General features: G+C 45.3%; 1 protein-coding gene across 1 annotated transcript; it reads right to left on the bottom strand.

Annotated features, from left to right (window-relative positions):
- Positions 1-3,993: 3,993 nt before the first annotated feature.
- HTR5A (5-hydroxytryptamine receptor 5A) lies at positions 3,994-16,266 on the bottom strand. The gene is made up of 2 exons (XM_049643169.1): positions 15,527-16,266; positions 3,994-4,695 (listed from the first exon to the last, which is right to left on the bottom strand). The coding sequence occupies exons 1-2, from the start codon at positions 16,262-16,264 to the stop codon at positions 4,363-4,365; spliced, it is 1,071 nt and encodes a 356-aa protein (XP_049499126.1). The 5' UTR covers positions 16,265-16,266; the 3' UTR covers positions 3,994-4,362.
- Between the last annotated feature and the right edge of the window lie 428 nt (positions 16,267-16,694).

The following is a 16,694-nucleotide window of genomic DNA, read 5'->3' as shown; positions in this document are numbered from 1 at the left end:
TTGTCTCCAGCCACACTTGCGAAACCTCACGTGGTCTTTCCCGAGATCCTTCCCCTCTTTGACCTTAACATTAGATTGATTAGATTGATTAACATTAGATTACATTAGATTGATTCTAAAATGTAGGGGGGGGGGAATTAAGTCCATGAGACAAAACTTACATTGTCTCAAAGATTCTAACACACTGTATTTGGAGACATCAGTGTAAGTAATGAAGAATGTATCTATTAGTGGCGTGGTTTCTTGCTGATGCTAGAGTCACAACGGGCGTAGTTGCGAACGCCGATTGTGGTCCATCGTGATCCCTGTGACCCGCTGGGGAATGGCTCAGTGCCCAGGGGACCCCACCTACCTTGAGGAGCAGGAAGGTGAGAGGTGGCCTCTGTACCCACTCTCTCCAGCCCACCTTCTCCAATCTGGGCCCGGACCTCTGTCCCCCTTAAGGTGCCTGGTCAGGGCAGAGGAGACAGGCAGGCTGTCCGATGCCAAACTGGAGGTTTGGTTCGATAACCCTAACCCGAATCCTATCCTATGTTAGTGTGTTTGGGCTGCCTTAGCAAAGGACCACGGGCTGGGCAATTTAAACAAATACATTCATTTTCTCAGTTTTGGAGGCTGGGAGTCGGAGATCACGGTGTGGGTAGGTTGGTCCCTCCTGAGGCCTCTGTCCCTGGCGTGTGGATGCCATCTCCTCCCCGTGTCCTCATGGGGTCGTCCCCCTGTGTGTGTGTCCTGACCTCCCCTCCTTATAGGGACACCAGTCACACTGGACCAGGGCCACCCTCCTGACCTCACTTCACCTTAATCACCTCCACGTACAGCCACATCCTGAGGGCTGGGGGGTTAGGGCTTCACCTATGAACTCTGGGGGGACACGGCCCAGCCCACGACACCCCCAAGTTCAGCTCCAGCAGACCCGACTGGAGAGAAGTTGGAGGGCAGAGCCTGGAGACACTGTCACATCAAATGCCACCACCCTCAGAGTTTGCCCAGCTGGGTCAGGAGACAGGACCCTCATCGTTCCTGTTAACAGAAACACCAGGATGGCCAGAGACGACATCTCTGGGCACACGGTACGAGTAAGTGTGAGCTGCTCTGAATGCAAAGGGGGAGACAAAACAGAGAGCTGTTGTGCGGCTGGGTGACCCCGTGGCAGCCAGACACGGGCTACCCACGATGGACGTGGTCCTCCGGGGCCGTGGCACCCTCGGCAGAGAGGGCTCCCCGCATCACTCAGGGGCTGCTCGGGAAGGCGAGTACACCAGCCCCACTGACAGACAGAAGCGCAGACAAGCACGGCCAGCCAGCCCTGGACCGCTGACCGCGGGCCGTGGCGGGCTCACAGGTGACGAAATTCACCCTAGACACCCTGGCTCAATCACCATTTGCATTTTCTAGCATTTCCAACCTAGTCACGGACAACTTTTGGAATCGAAATAGAAGCAGAATAACTCATGAGGTGCCACTTCTTCCACGGTGGGGACAGTGTCTCTCACTCTGGCGCACGCAGAGCTTGTCGCACAACGTATAAAGTGCCGTCCGGGAGGCGTTAAGTACGTATCGAATGACAACAGCCACCGGACCTGTTCATCTGACAGAAATATGAATAGCCTCAGTAGGAGACTGAAATGAAAATAATGACGTGTTTCTCCAACGAGGGATACGGAATCCTGGGGGAGTCAAGGAGTTTTTGAAGCCACCAGCAAATGTGGCAGATCTTCCTAAAAGTGTCAAGGAAAGGACCCTTGTTTTTTTAAAACAGAAAGACAAACATTGAAATAATGGATTGCAATGACATTCGCGGGCTCTTTCAGATAGATTGACTGAAAAGTTTACCCATGGTTCTTTTATTTATTGATTTAATGTTTATTTGAGAGAGAGAGAGAGAGAGAGAGAGAGAGAGACTGAGCACGAGTGGGGGAGGGGCAGAGAGAGAGAGGGAGACACGGAATCTGAAGCAGGTTCCAGGCTGTGAACGGTCAGTGCAGAGCCCGATGCGGGGCTCGAACTCATGAACTGTGAGATCATGACCTGAGCCGAAGTCGGACGCTCAACTGACTGAGCCACCCAGGCTCCCCTTCCCTTGGTTGTGATGTCCCATCTCTGGGCTCCCCTTGTCTGAGCGTAGCCTTCTCTGCTACGAGGTATTGATGAAATTTTAGACGCTCGTCCTTTATTATGACACTAGAATCTAATAGCATTTGGCGGTCTCTCTGGTTCCAAGTAATAGTGGGGAAGGCAACTGAAATGAACAATCCGTATTGTAAAATATCTGTGGGTTGGGTGCCTGGGTGGCTCAGTCACTTAAGCATCTGACTCTTGGTTTCAGTTCAGGTCAAGAGCTCACAGTACATGGGTTTGAGCCCCACACCAGGCTCTGTGCTGACAGCATGGAACCTGCTTGGGATTCTCTCTCTCTCTCTCTCTCTCTCTCTGCTCCTTCCTCTCCCTCTGTCTCTCTCTCTCTCTCAAAAAAAAAAACTAAAAAGAAATTAAAATATTTGTAGGTTTGGCACTTCAAGTTATATAAACAGAAGGCAGAAAAACCTAAGAATGTTTCCAAGCAAATTCTTCCATGAACTTGCTTCAATGCATAGATAAGAGGTCTGCACTTAGCATCATCAGCCATGACCCACAGAAGCTGTGTAACATTTCCTCGTCTGCTCACATTCTTTGAGTAAAGAATCTTGGCAGTAAATGCAAGACTAAACTTCCAACCAAGACTGCAAATTCACACAGATTTCCTATTCTTGATATAATTTATTATATACAAAAGAATACATATATATTTATGATAATAATCAAAGATTATTATGAGATATAGTTTTTGAATTCATGCATTGAAAGAACCAGGGACATAGTGGACCACAGGCACTTTTATTGCCCAAGATCTTTTTAAAGTTTTGTAGAATGGCCTAGGTTTTATATGATCATATAAACACCACACCATCACTTAAATGCCTTGACTCACTTATATAGAGGTGTCAACCTGCCGAGGACCAAGGCCACATTTTACCATATTTCTGCTTTTCTCATTAGTTAGTAGTAGTGTTGGCCTCAAAATGGGCATTCACACATCAGTAAAAAATAGCAAATTAACCAACTGTCCCTTTAAAGTGTACGTGTTCGGTAAATATACCTTCATGGTCCTTGGTTATGAGACTAAAAGAAGCCGCCAGCTTCATGACACCTGTTTTCCTCTAACCTCATGATCCAAGGATAAAGGTCTTTGTCCTGCAACATTTGAATAAATTCTATACAAAGAAACTCCATAGGAAATAAGCAAGTTTGACAGAGTCTACAAAACTAGTCTATTTTTCTATGGTTGGTGCACAGTTGCCTCAGAATGGTGGGAGATATTTGGTTTGACTTTCAGCTCCTGTTCCAAGTTGATGGGTTGGATTTAAAAAAATTTTTTTTTTCAACGTTTTTTATTTATTTTTGGGACAGAGAGAGACAGAGCATGAACGGGGGAGGGGCAGAGAGAGAGGGAGACACAGAATCGGAAACAGGCTCCAGGCTCCGAGCCATCAGCCCAGAGCCTGACGCGGGGCTCGAACTCACGGACCGCGAGATCGTGACCTGGCTGAAGTCGGACGCTTAACCGACTGCGCCACCCAGGCGCCCCTTGATGGGTTGGATTTTAGAATAAACTGGCCTTTGGAACACTCACCTCCTCCAGAGTTCTGTGTGTGTGTGTGTGTGTGTGTGTGTGTGTGTGTGCGCGTGCGCACACACACATGTGGTTGCCACAAACAAAGCCTTAAAGCCAGTATTCACTGGTCTTACAGCTGTGGCCATGTGCTTTAATAGGTTCAGAGACAATATTTTATGGCCAAACACTGGGACATACACAATAAGTACTAGGGTATGTTTACCAGGACCACAGAATGGAATGTTCGAAATAAGGACTATTCCACAAAACTTGGAACTATGGTTTCCTACCCCTCGGATATCTCAGTATGACTTCTAATTCATCATCATCCACCCATTCTCAATCTGTCCGTGTTGCTTTATTTCCTCCCTCTCATCTGCTATGTCTGACTTCTCTGGGGCAAGGACGATGACCATGCTGGAGTGGATTTGGGGGAGGAAAGGGCACTTTGTGGGCAAAGTCCGTGGCTGGTAGGTGCAGGGGGAGCAAGAACAGGCAAGTTAGATTAATAAGGTCACCAAAACTGTCTGGGAAGACCCACATTCCTGCCTTGGAGCGTGGAAGGGAGGGCTCGTTCTGAAGACGACCCCGGAGAACTCCGAGGACTTGCCTCTTCCGTGTGGTGCTGGGTATTTATGGGGAAGTAGGTAGAATTGGAAATTTGATTGAGTTACAGGACAGCTCCTTCCTATCTCCAGCCCTCGTGCTCAGTGTTGCTTAGAAAAGAAGTTCTTGAAGGCACTGTTGTAGTTCTTGTTGAAAGCTGTATAGATCAGGGGGTTAAAGAAGGAGTTGGAGTAGCCAAGCCAAAGGAAGATGCTCTTCCAGATGGTGGGGATGTCGCAGGAACACAGGGGGCTGATGAGCTCCGTGGTGAAGAAAGGGATCCAGCAGAGCGCAAACACCCCAATGAGGATGCCCACCATCAGGGCGGCCTTCTGCTCTTTCTGCTCCCTCCACGTGTCCCCTTCTGTCTGGAAGGTGACGGTGGTGTGGCGGACTGTGAACACCATCTGAGGCTGCTGAGCAGAGGTCTTCGCCTGGAAGAGATAAGCAGAAGCTTCATGAAGAGCCACCTTCTTGTGCCTTCCAGGCGCTGGGTCCTGCACATCCACTTGAAGAGAAAGCCCTTGGTCACTGCGTGCGGGAGACTGGCTGCCTGGGGAGCCCACCCTCAGCCGTGGAAACGTGGTGACAGAGCTGGCATTTGCTTACGTCTTAGAAGTGGAAGGAAAATGGGAACACCCATAATAAAAATGATGAAGATGAATTTCCCACTGCTGCCTGTTCAACAACAAACAACTGAAAAAATAAGCCAGTCACATAGTCAGTGCGTGTAATTCGGTGACAAAGGCACGAGTAATCAAAAGTGCTCCGAATCCTTGTCAAACCCTGGGACAATTAAAGTCTGACTTTCTAAAATCCTCACAACTTTCTGAAATCTTTGTAACTTTCTGTGCTCATGTGAATCCTCCCTCAAGGAATTTTCTAGAACTTTTCTCCTGGCGTCAGTTTCCCAGGACCGTTTGGGACAGTTCGCTCACCAGGACACTTACCTCCCTCGGGGCTTCATGGAAAGCAGACTTTCATTCCCTAGCGGGTGAGACTACGTGGACGTTCGATATCATTCTTCCCAGCCCAACCCAGCAGATTCAGCATTCTGTGATCCCAGTGCATTTGAAAAGGATGCTCACACAGCTCTCTCTCAATAGCACACAAACTTTTAGGCGAAGGACCAGGTCAGAGGGTCATTCTTGTTAACCTAACCCCCTTGACCAGTTCATGGCTACATCTACAGATTGGGAGTCCAAAGGAATCGATTTATCTGTTCATGGAGCATAACGGAGGTATAAATAAGGACACTATGGTTAAGGTAAGATTAGCTGCTATATGAATTCTTAAATTTGCACGATAGCCTTCTTGTTATTTGCTTGAAGAATAGTGAAACACCAAGTATTGTGCAATCAAAAAGAAAATCATAAATATTGGAACAAATAGTCCACAACACTGCAACCCGGAAAAACGGACATAAAGTGAGAAGTGAAAACCTCTTTCTAGACCCCAGCCTCACCCCGAGATGTGCCAGTGACCTTTCATATATTATTAGTGCACATCCGGTAGTGCATTGCAGGGAATTCATTTATGGAAATGCAACACAATATTTAGCTTTATTTTTCCGCACAAACGGGAAAACCTACCAATTTCTTAATAAAACTCAAACCCAAAACGGCATCAGGGAAGCGATTTTTACCCCTTTTCCAAGGGTGGCAACTTGAAGCAACATTCTGGTCCTGACTTTAAAACCCCTAAAAATTCTCCTCCCTCTCAGCACTTTTTCAGGGGTAGCACTGGCCACTCAGGGTTGTGACTCCCCTGTGACCACCCCTTAATTCTCTATAGCACAACTGATATAAAAGTAGAACACTTAAACTAGACTTTGTCAAAGGCTCTGGTCTAACAGTAGAAATAAATACAGCAACACACAGCCAGATATTCTGGCTTTGGAGATATGGCAGTCTTTTGGGAAACAGCCAACCCCTCCCATCTTGACTCCCTGTCTGCCTTCCCTGTGGTCATTAGCCTTTTCAGACTGACTCCAGAAGCCCCCGCGTAGTCCTTTATGTACTCAAATTCCAGTTGCAAGACACGATGAGCCTCACAACGAAACTACCAATGGAAGACCAGCCTTCTGTAAGGATGACATATATCCCCGTGTTGGCACATTATGTTTGTAGGAGTTTCCTGTTGCATAATGGGAAAAAGTTGCAAGGTTTCCAGGCATATGACCTACATTTAAGTGTAGGATTTGAATATTTCGATGGAAATTAGCCTTGGGAAAGGAAGATGACTTTTTATAGGACACTTTTATGGAAGTTCATCACTTTAGTTGTGGTCCCTGTACAGGAACATGAAGTGCCCTACATGCAGGCCTGCTTGTATGGGCATTTGGCAGTCATCCTATAAAACCTGGTGTTCTTCCAGTTTATCTGGGTTCCTACAGGTGATGAGCTGTTCCCAGATAAAACGGACATTCGCTGGGTCTGCAAGAATCGTCTGCTGTGTAATGGTTCTAATGTTGAATGAAGGGCATTCTTAAAGATATCCCAGGGAGTTTATTCCTAAGTTTGTCTTCAGGAGGACTTTCCCCTTGTCAATAGGGGGGCTCAGCTAAACCCTCGCAGGGGTTACATGCATGTTCCTTCCTCACAGAGTTGTTAGTACAGCAGTGGGGGGCCCACGTCCATAGCCCCTTCCAACAAAGACTCAAGATTCCTGTTTTAACCATTCTTTTTTATGTCCCATGGGAACCCCTTATGGTTCTGCTTTAGATTCAGATTAAATATTTTCTCTGAATACTATCTTTTTCTGGTTTTCTGTGAGTCAGGAGTTATTTATAGGTTAGTCCTAGAACCCCACGTGACTTAGAAAAGCACATTTTCTAGGACCTCGATATGAAATGTTGACTGTTTAACTGGGCCCCTCTTCATGCATCCTTCAACACCAACTCACCTGACAGAAGAAAGAGGGCCACGGATTTAAAATGGTTCTTCTGGGACAGCAGAGGCTCTGCTGGAAGGAGGATCTTTGTCGTCTGGGAAGTTTCAGGTTTCTAGTGTCTCATGGCTTTTTGTTGCTCGCCCTGTGGCTTTCTGACTCAGGGACTCCTTAGCTCTTTGCTTTCTGCTAATCAATGATTACAATAAAGCGCCTAATTGAGTCTTGAGAATAGAACTCTATTAATTACTCTATCAATTACTCAACACGCTCATTAGTAGATTCACAGAAAAAGAAGTAGGAGGATAAACAATAAAGTGGACATCCAAGCCAAATTAGACTTTTCTTAATCATCTTTGTAATGCTGTATCGTTTGAAGCACACATCTCACAATTTAGGATACACATACAAAATTTTTCTAGGTGAACAATTAGCCTCATCTCTCCAAATAAATGCGTTCTTTGGGGGACGTGTACTTATGTGTCAGACTTCTAATTTTTCTGAAATCGTTATGTACTAAATAACGATTTACGGGTTAATCATAAACCTAGTAGGTTTCTTTCATTTCCTCTAACCACTCAGCTTCGCCTTCCTATTAATATCACACATAATTGATAGATTACCATCAATGGTAGGTACTGCAGTTCAAGGATGAAGACTGTTACCTTAGAAGTGGTTTTGGGTGGTTTGCAGGTTAGACCAGCCCACTGTCAGAATGGAAGATGGACCGATGAACCAGGATGCTCAAACTAGAAATGGTCTTACACGTTAAGGGAGGGCTCCACACAGGGGAGGGTGAAAACATCGCTTGAACTTCCCAACAAACTTAGGAAGACTGATTGTTCTGTGGCTATGGCAACAAGGAGTCTTGCTGTTTACATATCTTCCACTGACCAGGGACAATCCCCCTCTGTGAATACTCATTTGCAAACCACACAATCCATCATGTCTGGCCTCGAACGTCAGCCAATTAGGATAGGACTCACCCCCAATAAATGCTCCTCTGAGCACCAATCAATTGACAGCAGTCTCACCGAGGAACCTCGTCTTAGGGAGATGTCAGTTCACTGCCCTGAACTCCACGCTGTCCCCAGTCCCCACAGGTGTTCAGCATTCTGCTCCATTCTGGATACGGTGCTTGACAAGTATAGTTTCTTCTCACTGTAGTAAGCAGTTTGGCATTTATTTCTGTTTCAGATACTGTGTGGTGGTCGTATCATCCTTGGACAGTTCAACAGAGTCCACTGAGATCATTTTGAAGACCCTCCACAGGACGCTTGGACCACAGGTGCGTTCACTGGAGCCCAGACTCCAGGGGCACTCAGAATCTGTAGCCAGCTGTGGTGGCCTCAACAGCTCCAACCAGCTCCAATGGGCTCTTTTTGCTCTCTGAATTTTGTTATCCTAGGACTTGTAACCAAAAGTGTCTTTGGTTAAGGTCTTCAGACTTAGGTCTTTGTACCAGGTAACTAGACCTTTGATTGAGATGTATACTATTTGGTAATTGACTTAGATCTTTGTGCAAGCCAGTTGTATCTCTCATCCTAGAGGTGTACCATTTGGCAAATATGTTTATGCCATCGATGTACTTATTCTATTGCTACTTGCTTATATGTGCAAAGTCTGGTTTCATAGGGTAGTTTCGTTTGTTTTTCCTAGAGAGCCTTTCTCTCAGTTGAATATAAAAATATAAAAAAAGATTGTTCTGTATGGCATTGGCTTGATAAGCTTCTAATCCATTCCAAGCCAGACCTGAGGGCTAATGTTCTGAGGACTGATAGACTTAACACCAATTTGTGGAAAAGCAATTGATCAAACTTCGCTTTCGGTCCTTTACAAAATTTGAGGATATTCCCTGTCCTCTCAATTTGTGAAGGAATGTCACTTTGTTTAGCTGGTATTCCATCTCAATGAGTGTTGGGTTGGCGCTTGTGTGACCCCTTGCTAGCATCTGGTCAGGGATCCTTGGGCACTATTCACAGGCACTGACTGTTGGCCAACCATAGAGTCTTTCTTGTGTGTCATGGTTGGTCTAAGCCAAGGACTCAACCTTCTCCTTTAGGAACTTTGGCTTCCTAGTTTAACTTGCACTATAATCTGAACTCCTGTGCTTTTCTCAACAAATGCCTTTTAAAAAAACCTTTCTTGATAAGGAACTTCTGACAAGTCAAAATCAGTAAATTCACCCAGATAAGAGCCCTAGAAAAATCAGGGGGAAAAAGACCAAACAGTTAACAGCTTCCTTCTTTAATTGGTATGCTAGGGCCTTAAACAAAATCTTAACTCTAAAATAGTCTCGAAGGTTTTGTAACATCCCCACACCCACCTGCCTTGCACATCTAGGTCTTGTATATTTCTACCTAGCTGCACCTGACCTCCTAAATGAACTGTCCTCTCTTCAGGGTTTTCTCAGAAAAAGCAAAGCCACATAGTAAATTTGCCAGATAAGGAGTCAAATCTATAGAATTTCCATTAAAACCCTGGCCTCAGGTTACGTTAAGGGTTATAATTTAGAATTTTCCTAAACTTCAGAGAGAAAATAAAAATAAACATGGTTATGGAATTCAGAATTTGGTGAGAGTATTGAACAAAATTCTTATTGTCTTGAACTACAAGTCTGTACCAGTGAGTGAAGTGAATTGAAGTCCCCTCAGATGGGGAAAAACAGATCCTTAAAAGTAGAAGGATAGAAAAGAGAAGAGCTATATAATCCAGCTATGAACATTTTAAATATAAAAATATATAAAACTATAAAATGGAAAAATCAGAAGCCCTTCTTTTAAGGAAAGATTGACTAGATGTTCCACATTGTAAACTAAATAAAGATAGAAAATAGACTTCTGGAAATGTTCAAGCAGTATTCTGGTATAAACCCAGCATCTGAAGTTTAGAGTCTTGCCCTATCTTTCTATAAGTGGGCTCAAATTTGAATTAGGGAATTGAATAATAAAAAATAATGGAAATGTGAAATTACCAATTTAGAAAATATCCATTAAGGGACTAGACGTTTCCAGATATCCTTAGAAAAATAAATTAGCTAGAAAGCAATACAAGATATGTTTCTCTAGATGAAACATCCCAAAGGACCTCTGTTTTCAAAGGTTTGGGAGTCTAGACAAGGACCCTTGTGAGTATTGCCAACAGAAAAATCCTTGAAAGAATCAGTGTTCCATACTGGCTACAAGTAAAGATGACAACTATCTAAAATCTATCCAGTGAAGTCCCTCTGAGGGAGACATTATCACCCAACAAATCCCTATCCTTCTAAATTTCCAAGGGGAGCTGTCTACCATTATAGATGTACAACAATACAGCTTTCTTGTTTATACAGGCATCACTATAACTGCCATTATCCCCATAATTATAGAACAACAGATCCTTCAACCTAAAATTTTACCGTTGTCTGAAAAGGAAACAGCAAATTGACTTGAAATAAGTTAAAAGCAAATGAAGAAAAGTAGAGAAAATTTTCTTTAAAAAAGTAATTAGTTATACCAGATAGTGAAAGAAGATCATGAAAGACAAATTTGTGGCTAGAGAGTAAATTTGTAAAGGCTTGAGGGAAAGTGAACTTCATTAGAAAAATTGAAGCAATGAAAATCTTTCATAATTTTGTGTGCCAGCTCAAAGCTGGTATTTTAGGATCATTATTAGAAGCATAGTTCTTTAGTTTCTATCACACACCTACAAATTTAAGAAGTAAGATCTGCTTCCAGGTGAAATGTACTGCAGCCCTTGTATGTTATCAGATTATAGTTGATCTACACATGAAAATACTTACACTCTGTGTAATTCCAGACATTATCAAACAAATGGCAATAGGTCTAGAATCCTATGGACAAAGGACACCACAGAGAGAAAGATTAATTGGAATAGAATGCATAAAGTCCAGATTGATTCTTCCTGGCTTATCTAATCTGCCTTTTGTACAAATATGATAAGGCTGGGCCATGCTCTAGGTAGATGAATTCAGCAACATGGTGCCTATCAGAGAACTGTTGTCTCTTGAAGGCCAACCCTCAGTTCAGTAATAAAGGTTTTTCCCTTTGCTTCAGAGAAATTACATGACTAAAATTAGTCACCACATTTTAAGACCTTATATTAAGCCTTTAAATCTTGTTATTATACATAGACAATCCCTACTGCTAATCAAAACCACCCACATTTTTCTACTCGTTGATTAATCATGATTCATTGTCACCTTCTCTTTCTCCTATTACCACCCATTGGTTTAACACTAACAATCCGGCAACTGTATAATCCTTAGCCAATGAAGGTAAGTCTCGTGATTGTGTTTCTGTAACTGAAGAAGTGTCCTTGCCCCAAGCAGAATTTTTTTCACTCTTGTTTGAAATTACAACTTACTATTCTTTGTTGGTGGGTGCTATACTGAAAATAAAAATAATGTGTAATAATCAATTTGATATGTAATAAGTAGTTCAGTCTTTCTCATAAAACGTAATTTCATATCGGAAGCCAAATTGTTCAATGACTCAACGGGGGCTGCTTCTAGGGCATATAAAATTGCTAAAATAATAGAAGAGAAGGTATAGAAACTAATAACTGGTATGCTTTCCAGATAATTCACTTCTTCAACATGCTATAGAAGCACCTTCTTCAGGCATTCTTTAAAAATGAACAACAAATGTGAATTACTCGGTTGGTGACTTAATGCTCTCTGAAATTATCCTAAACTGCAGTGTTAGGATTCAGGGAGGATGACCTCAACCTTAGCTGCAGAGAATGCCCAGAAGTAGAAGGGTATGCGTTGGCTGCTAATCAAGAACCTTGACCAAGCAGATGAGTACATGAAGACTATCTGACAATATACCTATAGCTTCACTGAAGTTGATCACATCTCTTGTACACCTCCAGGGTTCTTTATCCCATACTAAACTCACGCTTTATCATGTCAATCAAGAAACAAGATTGATTGTTCAGTAGGGCCATCGGTTAGGCCATTTCAAGGACTAACTCTCCAATGCCCTCAATGGATTGTATCTCCTTACAAAGAGTCCAAACGGTTAAAACTCTTTCAGGGAAAGGATTCCTGAGAATACTGACCTCATCCATAGGAGTCAGACAACTTGAGGTTTTCATTTAAAAAAATGGTTGGCACAATAATGTCTACATTGGCTGACATAGTAAATTGTACAGTCTACGCTCTGGGGGCACAACAAAGCAGTTTAAGTATTTTAACCCCAAAAAATCTTGACTAATAAAATCACTCCAGATTTGCTTTTGGCCAGCCAAGGAGGAGTCTACCCACTAACACTAAGTAAGACTTCACATTGTACCTGGATTAACACTACAGGTAAGATACAACTATTTTTAAACTAAAAGAAAAGGTAAACTAGCAGTCTTAGGTAGACACAGGGAATCTTTGGGACTGGCTTTGATTAGGACTAGAAAATCCTGGGTCATGACTTGGGAGATCTTCCAGGCCGTTCTTATAATACTTCTACTTGTTTGCCTCAGAGTTGTTCAATGCTTGGTAGCCAGAGCTTAAATGCTTCTGCACTGCCCTGTCCTGAGAAATGATTGGAAATTACATTGATTGATGTGCAATTTGAGCATCAGCTCTCCACAGATGAAACTTTATCTTCTGGGAGAATCACCAACAGTGGTCAATATCTGGTTAGTCCTTGAGGGTTTCTCTCAAAGCTTTGGCTGAATGAGGACCAAGAGTGGGAGCCTGAGAACTAAATGTTCCCACAAACTTAGGACAAGACTGTGTGTTCTATAGCCTAGAGCCAGCTTAAACTTGGTCTATTGATCAGGGGCAATTCAACTCAATGGACTTATTTTACAAGCCAACCTAGCAGTGTCAGTCCCAGGTCAACCTGGGTTGGATTCATACCAGTAAACCCCTACTGGGATGACAACCAACCAACAAATTTAAGACTCATACAGATGATGTCAACCTACCTATATCTCTCAAAGCCTCCCAATGTCTGAACTCCAAGCTTTCTAAAAATGCTATTTAAGATCAGCATTCTTCTCTGCTCAGAGAGATTGTGCCTGGCCAGCATGGTTCAGCCATACACTAGTAAATAATAAATTCAGCATTATCTTTTTATGCCAGATCTTTGGTAGTGTTTTCATCATCCTTTTTTTGAGGGCAAAGCCCATCTCTTGTGTTGCCAGTTCCCATCTCAGTGTCTGACATAGGTTAGGTTCTCAGTAATATCTTTGGAGAAAACTCAGCAGATAAAGAAGGAGGAAGTATTGTGTTTCCCTGGGTAACACAGCTAGTTGGTGGTAGAACTGTATTTAGAAATTTTGGCACCTGCTACCATGGAGAAATCAGGAGACCTGGTTTGTAATTAACCCTTCACAGTAACATGAGGACAGAGGCAGCCCCATATTGTATATGGAACCCTGGATCATTTGGAGGTCTTGCAAAGCCAAGACAAACCATTTTTTAAAAGTTATCTGGCAGAGAAAGGAGAGAAAATGAAACAGTGCAGACTAGTGTATAAAAGCACAAAGATATCATGATGCTTTGTTTCTGTTGTCTCCAGAGCAGAGCAGTGAAAGCCTGCATCGCCTTGCAGTAAGCCTCACAAGAAAAACTGTGACTGCTTTCCTTTTAAAGCTGTATCTGGTACCGATTGTAAACCATTTACCTGGATAAGCATCCCGGCGGAAGAGAGTCCATGTAAGGAGGACCCTTGAAGGTGGTCAGTCCTCTTGCTCCTGACCTGGGCTTGGGGTGGATTCTCATACACATGGAAGTTCCCGACAGTCTGGTGCTGTGAGCACTCTTAGCCATCAGCACTCCTCATTCAGGTTAGAAATCTAATAGGTCAAGGTTTCCCAAATTTGGCATTACTGTCGTTTTGGCCTGAATTATTTTTTGTGGGGGCTGTCCCGTCCACTGTACAATGTTTAGCCCCACCCCTTGCCTCTAACGCTAGATGTCATTAACACTCTCTCCCAAACTTTGATAATCAGAAATGTCTCCAGACATTCCAAATGGAGGGGGCAAATCACCCTTGGTTGAGACCATTGTTCCAGATGAAAGGATAGGTAGCCTCTGACCCCCTTTTCCTTCTTTCTTCCAGAATGATGCACTTTCTCCTCCATTACCTACACCTCTGATCCCTCTAAGCTTGATTGACTGGTTATTATTGGAGTTAGCCTCTGATCAGGAAAACAGAACCACGTTACAGCATCCACAGTAGGTGTTTACCTCCCTCACTAGAGGGAACTCTTCATGGGCAAAGATGATGTCTTTCATTGTTTCACTCCTACCACCATCCCCATAGTATGTGCTTGATATGCTTAATTGAATTTATGTTGTTGCCCTAGAGCCCCTAACAGAAAATGGGGCTGTGTCGATTTCTGATCTCACTTAAAAAAGTGAATTAGGCTCAAGGGATCACCTTGGCAATGAGTTGGTCAGGGGGGACGCAATCCCCACACCCCATGGGTTCAGTTGTCATATATTTCCTGAATTGAAATCAGGGTTGGATTATTAAGAGTTAACAAGAAACAGGAAAGTGTGGCGGAGAGAGAACTGGAAGAGAGCCCTCACTGTCGCTGTAACGATTGTCCTACAGAAAATGCCACTTACAAAGAGCTGGGGAATTGTCTGCCTTAGATTTTTAATCCCTCTCCGCCCCCCACCCCCACCCCCCCTGCCCCGTAGCCTGTCTGGGAAGGCAAACAGGTGATCCTCAGCTATACACAGAAGCCTGACAGGGCTGGGGCTAGACCCAGAGAGCAGCACCACAGGCAACAATGGGACATAACAAATGCAGGCTTAGAGACAGACAAAGATCTGTAATCTCACACCAGGGGAAGAGGACGCTGCAGAACTGCAAAGAGTAATCCAGGAGACACTGTATTCTGCAAAGCTAGCTGCTTTAATTTGCAAAGAAAAAAAAATAGATTGGGTCGAAACATGAATCTGCTTGGCCTGCTGTTTGGCAATCTTTCTGCCAAGGCACCTCACCATCTGTCCCTTCCTTCCTCGTTGAGCAGCTCAGTCCAAATGCAGGAAGCTGCAAGTTTATCTACTATAGCCCCAGACACCTGCTTCTTCAGCCCTCCTACAGGGTGTGATAGAGTCACAGAATTTTAGAGCCAGATGGGACCCTGTGGAAGAATGTAGTCCAACCCCCTCATTTCCCATATGGGGGGGGGGAACCCATCAGAGATGGTAAAGACCATTATTGGCTCTGTGATACTGAGCGCATTGGAGCAAAATCAGCCTCCGAGGGTTTCTTCAGCTACCCCGGTCTACCCCTTCCCCTTTGCCCCCACCCCTCCCCAAGAAAGGAAACTAAAAAGCTCACTTCCTACAAACTTTCAAGTCAGCGTGCGTAGGAACGCGAGTGAAGTATTTGCAAGGGTCACTAAAACACCCACCTCCACAGCCTCCGATATGGGTGAGACACTGTTGGTCCTGGAGCCCACGCGGAACCTGGCCGCCTTGTAGATCTTCCAGTACACGAAGAGCACGACGCAGAGGGGCAGGTAGAAGGCGCCCACGGTGGAGAACACGGTGTAGGACGGCTCGCGGCTCACCTGGCACTCCTCGTTGTCCTTGGAGTAGGTCTCCCCCCAGCCGAAGAGCAGCGGGGCCAGGGAGATCACGGCGGAGAGCGCCCAGGTGAGCACTATCATAACGTTGGAGACGCGCTTGCGGGTGCGCAGTGTGTACTGCAGGTGGCGGGTGATGGACCAGTAGCGGTCCAGCGCGATGGCCGTCACGTTCCAGATGCTGGCCGTGCAGCAGAGCACGTCGCACGCGATCCACAGCTGGCACAGCCGCCGGCCCAGCTGCCAGCGGCGCCCGGACAGCTCGTGCACCAGGCTCAGGGGCATGACCAGAGCGGCCACCAGCACATCCGAGATGGCCATGGACGCCACTAAGTTGTGCGGAACCCGGTGGAAGGTGCGCACACGGAGAATGGTCGCCAACACCAGCAGGTTCCAGGAGAACGTGGCGGCCACCAGAAAGCCCAGCAAGGTCAGGATAAGCACACCGAAGACGGAGAGGAGGGGGCTGGGGCTCGAGTCTTCCCCGCCGAGGCCGCTGCGGTTGGTCTCCAAAGGGGCGGGGGTGGAGAGGGAAAAGTAGGTTAGGTTCACAGGCGAATCCATCTCTGGGTCAGGAGGCCGGCCCAGGGTGTGTGCAGGAGGGGAGTTCAGGAAGACGGACGGTGGCCACTGCGTCCAGAGCCACTTCGGATGTTTGCAACCTCTGGCTGGGGGCAGGGTTTCTGGGGATTGCCTATGAAACTGGCCCCAACCTTCTGCCGGCGAGCATCCGTGGGAGACGGTGCGGCGGAGAGGAGGGCGCTGGGCTGCGTCTTGCAGCCGGGCCCGCCTAAGCTGTCACATGCCCAGGCTTTTCACCTCGGCGGAGACAGCAGTCTGGTCGCCCAGAGCCGAGCATCTCCCAGGTTGGGGAGGGGGGGGGGCGGGGAAGCTGGGCGACCCTGGAGCGTGTGGGTGCCTCTCCTGCCGGAGAGGATGCTGGTGCGTCAGAGCAGTACTCTCGCAGCCTTGCCTCCGTACCGCCCCTCTCTCC

Source organism: Panthera uncia, chromosome A2, assembly GCF_023721935.1.
Source record: "Panthera uncia isolate 11264 chromosome A2, Puncia_PCG_1.0, whole genome shotgun sequence".
NCBI classification, from domain to species: domain Eukaryota; kingdom Metazoa; phylum Chordata; class Mammalia; order Carnivora; family Felidae; genus Panthera; species Panthera uncia.
This window is presented reverse-complemented; position numbering and strand designations above follow the sequence as displayed.

Bases quoted from the DNA above. Each gene is read 5' to 3' on its own strand.
- HTR5A (XM_049643169.1), bottom strand. From the start codon at position 16,264: ATGGATTCGCCTGTGAACCTAACCTACTTTTCCCTCTCCACCCCCGCC. The intron at 4,696-15,526 runs GTGGGTGTTTTA...TATCTCTTCCAG, and splicing joins CCATATCGGAGGCTGTGGAG to GCGAAGACCTCTGCTCAGCA.